At 40.4% G+C, this 1,303-nt stretch overlaps 1 protein-coding gene across 1 annotated transcript in view; it reads left to right on the top strand.

The window, feature by feature from the left end:
* The window catches only part of LOC107307459 (basic salivary proline-rich protein 2-like), a 15,102-nt gene extending 14,811 nt beyond the window's left edge, over positions 1–291 (top strand). The window contains exons 3-4 of the mRNA XM_015850967.2: positions 45–109; positions 223–291. Coding sequence (XP_015706453.1) covers positions 45–109; positions 223–276 — 119 coding nt within the window. The 3' untranslated portion in view covers positions 277–291. The remainder of the gene's footprint in view (positions 1–44; positions 110–222) is intronic.
* The last annotated feature ends 1,012 nt before the right edge of the window (positions 292–1,303 follow it).

The following is a 1,303-nucleotide window of genomic DNA, read 5'->3' as shown; positions in this document are numbered from 1 at the left end:
CCCCATATCCCCCCTGACCCCATAACACCCCCCTGTCCCCATAGATGCAGTTGGGAAGCGGTCCCTGCGGCAGCGTTGGTGTTGGGCTCCCTGTATTAAAGGGGTCCCGGTAAGTTCCCACCCCAAAACCCCAAAACCCCTGACCCCATTGACCCCCCCCACCCCATATCCATATCCATACCCAACCGACCCCAATTTGGTGTTTTTTCACCCCAAAACCAGGTGGTGGAGGGGCTGCAGGGGGCGCTGCGACAGCTGCTGGGGGCAGCAGGGTGAGTGGGGGACTTATGGGGTCATGGGGACGGCTATGGGGTGTATAGGGACGGTTATGGGGTGTATAGGGATGGCTATGGGGTGTATAGGGACGGCTATGGGGTGTATAGGGATGGCTATGGGGTGGGGGTGTATAGGGTGTATATAACGCCATATAATTCTATATAACCCTATATATTCCTATATAACCCTATATAATCCTATATAACCCTATATAACCATATAAATCCTTATATAACTCTATATAATCCTATATATATCTATATAACCCTATATAATCTTATATAACCCTATATAGCCTTATGTAATCCTGTATGACCCTATATAACCCTATATAATCCTATATAACCCTATATAATCCTATATAACCATATATATCCCTATATAACCCTATACAACCCTATATAGCCCTATATAACCCTATATAACCATATATAAGCCTATATAACCGTATATAACCCTATATAACCCTATATAATCCTATATCTCCCCCTATCCCCTATAGCCCTGATGAAGAGGGACACTGGGGTCCCTCTATGGGCACATTGGGGTCACACTATGGGGCCAGGAGATCCCATAACCCTATATAACCCTATATAGTCCTATATAACCCTATATAACCCTGTAAATCCTTATATAACTCTATACAATCCTATATATCCCTATATAGCCCTATATAACACTATGTAATCCTATATAACCCTATATAACCCTATATAACATTATATAATCCTATGTAACCCTATATAATCCTATATAACCTTATGTAATCCTATATGACCCTATATAACCCTATATAACCTTATAAATCCCTATATAACCCTATATAACCCTATATATCCCTATATATCCCTATATAACCTTATATATCCCTATATAACCCTATATAATCCTATATAACCCTATATAACCCTATAAATCCCTATATAACCCTATATAACCCCATATAACCCCATATAACCCTATACAACCCTATATAACCCTATACAACCCTATATAACCCTATATAACCCCGTATAACCCCGTATAA

Source organism: Coturnix japonica, unplaced genomic scaffold (genome assembly GCF_001577835.2).
Source record: "Coturnix japonica isolate 7356 unplaced genomic scaffold, Coturnix japonica 2.1 chrUnrandom609, whole genome shotgun sequence".
Taxonomy (NCBI): domain Eukaryota; kingdom Metazoa; phylum Chordata; class Aves; order Galliformes; family Phasianidae; genus Coturnix; species Coturnix japonica.
The sequence above is the reverse complement of the archived record's forward strand: the minus strand, read 5'-3'. Positions and strand labels throughout refer to the sequence as shown.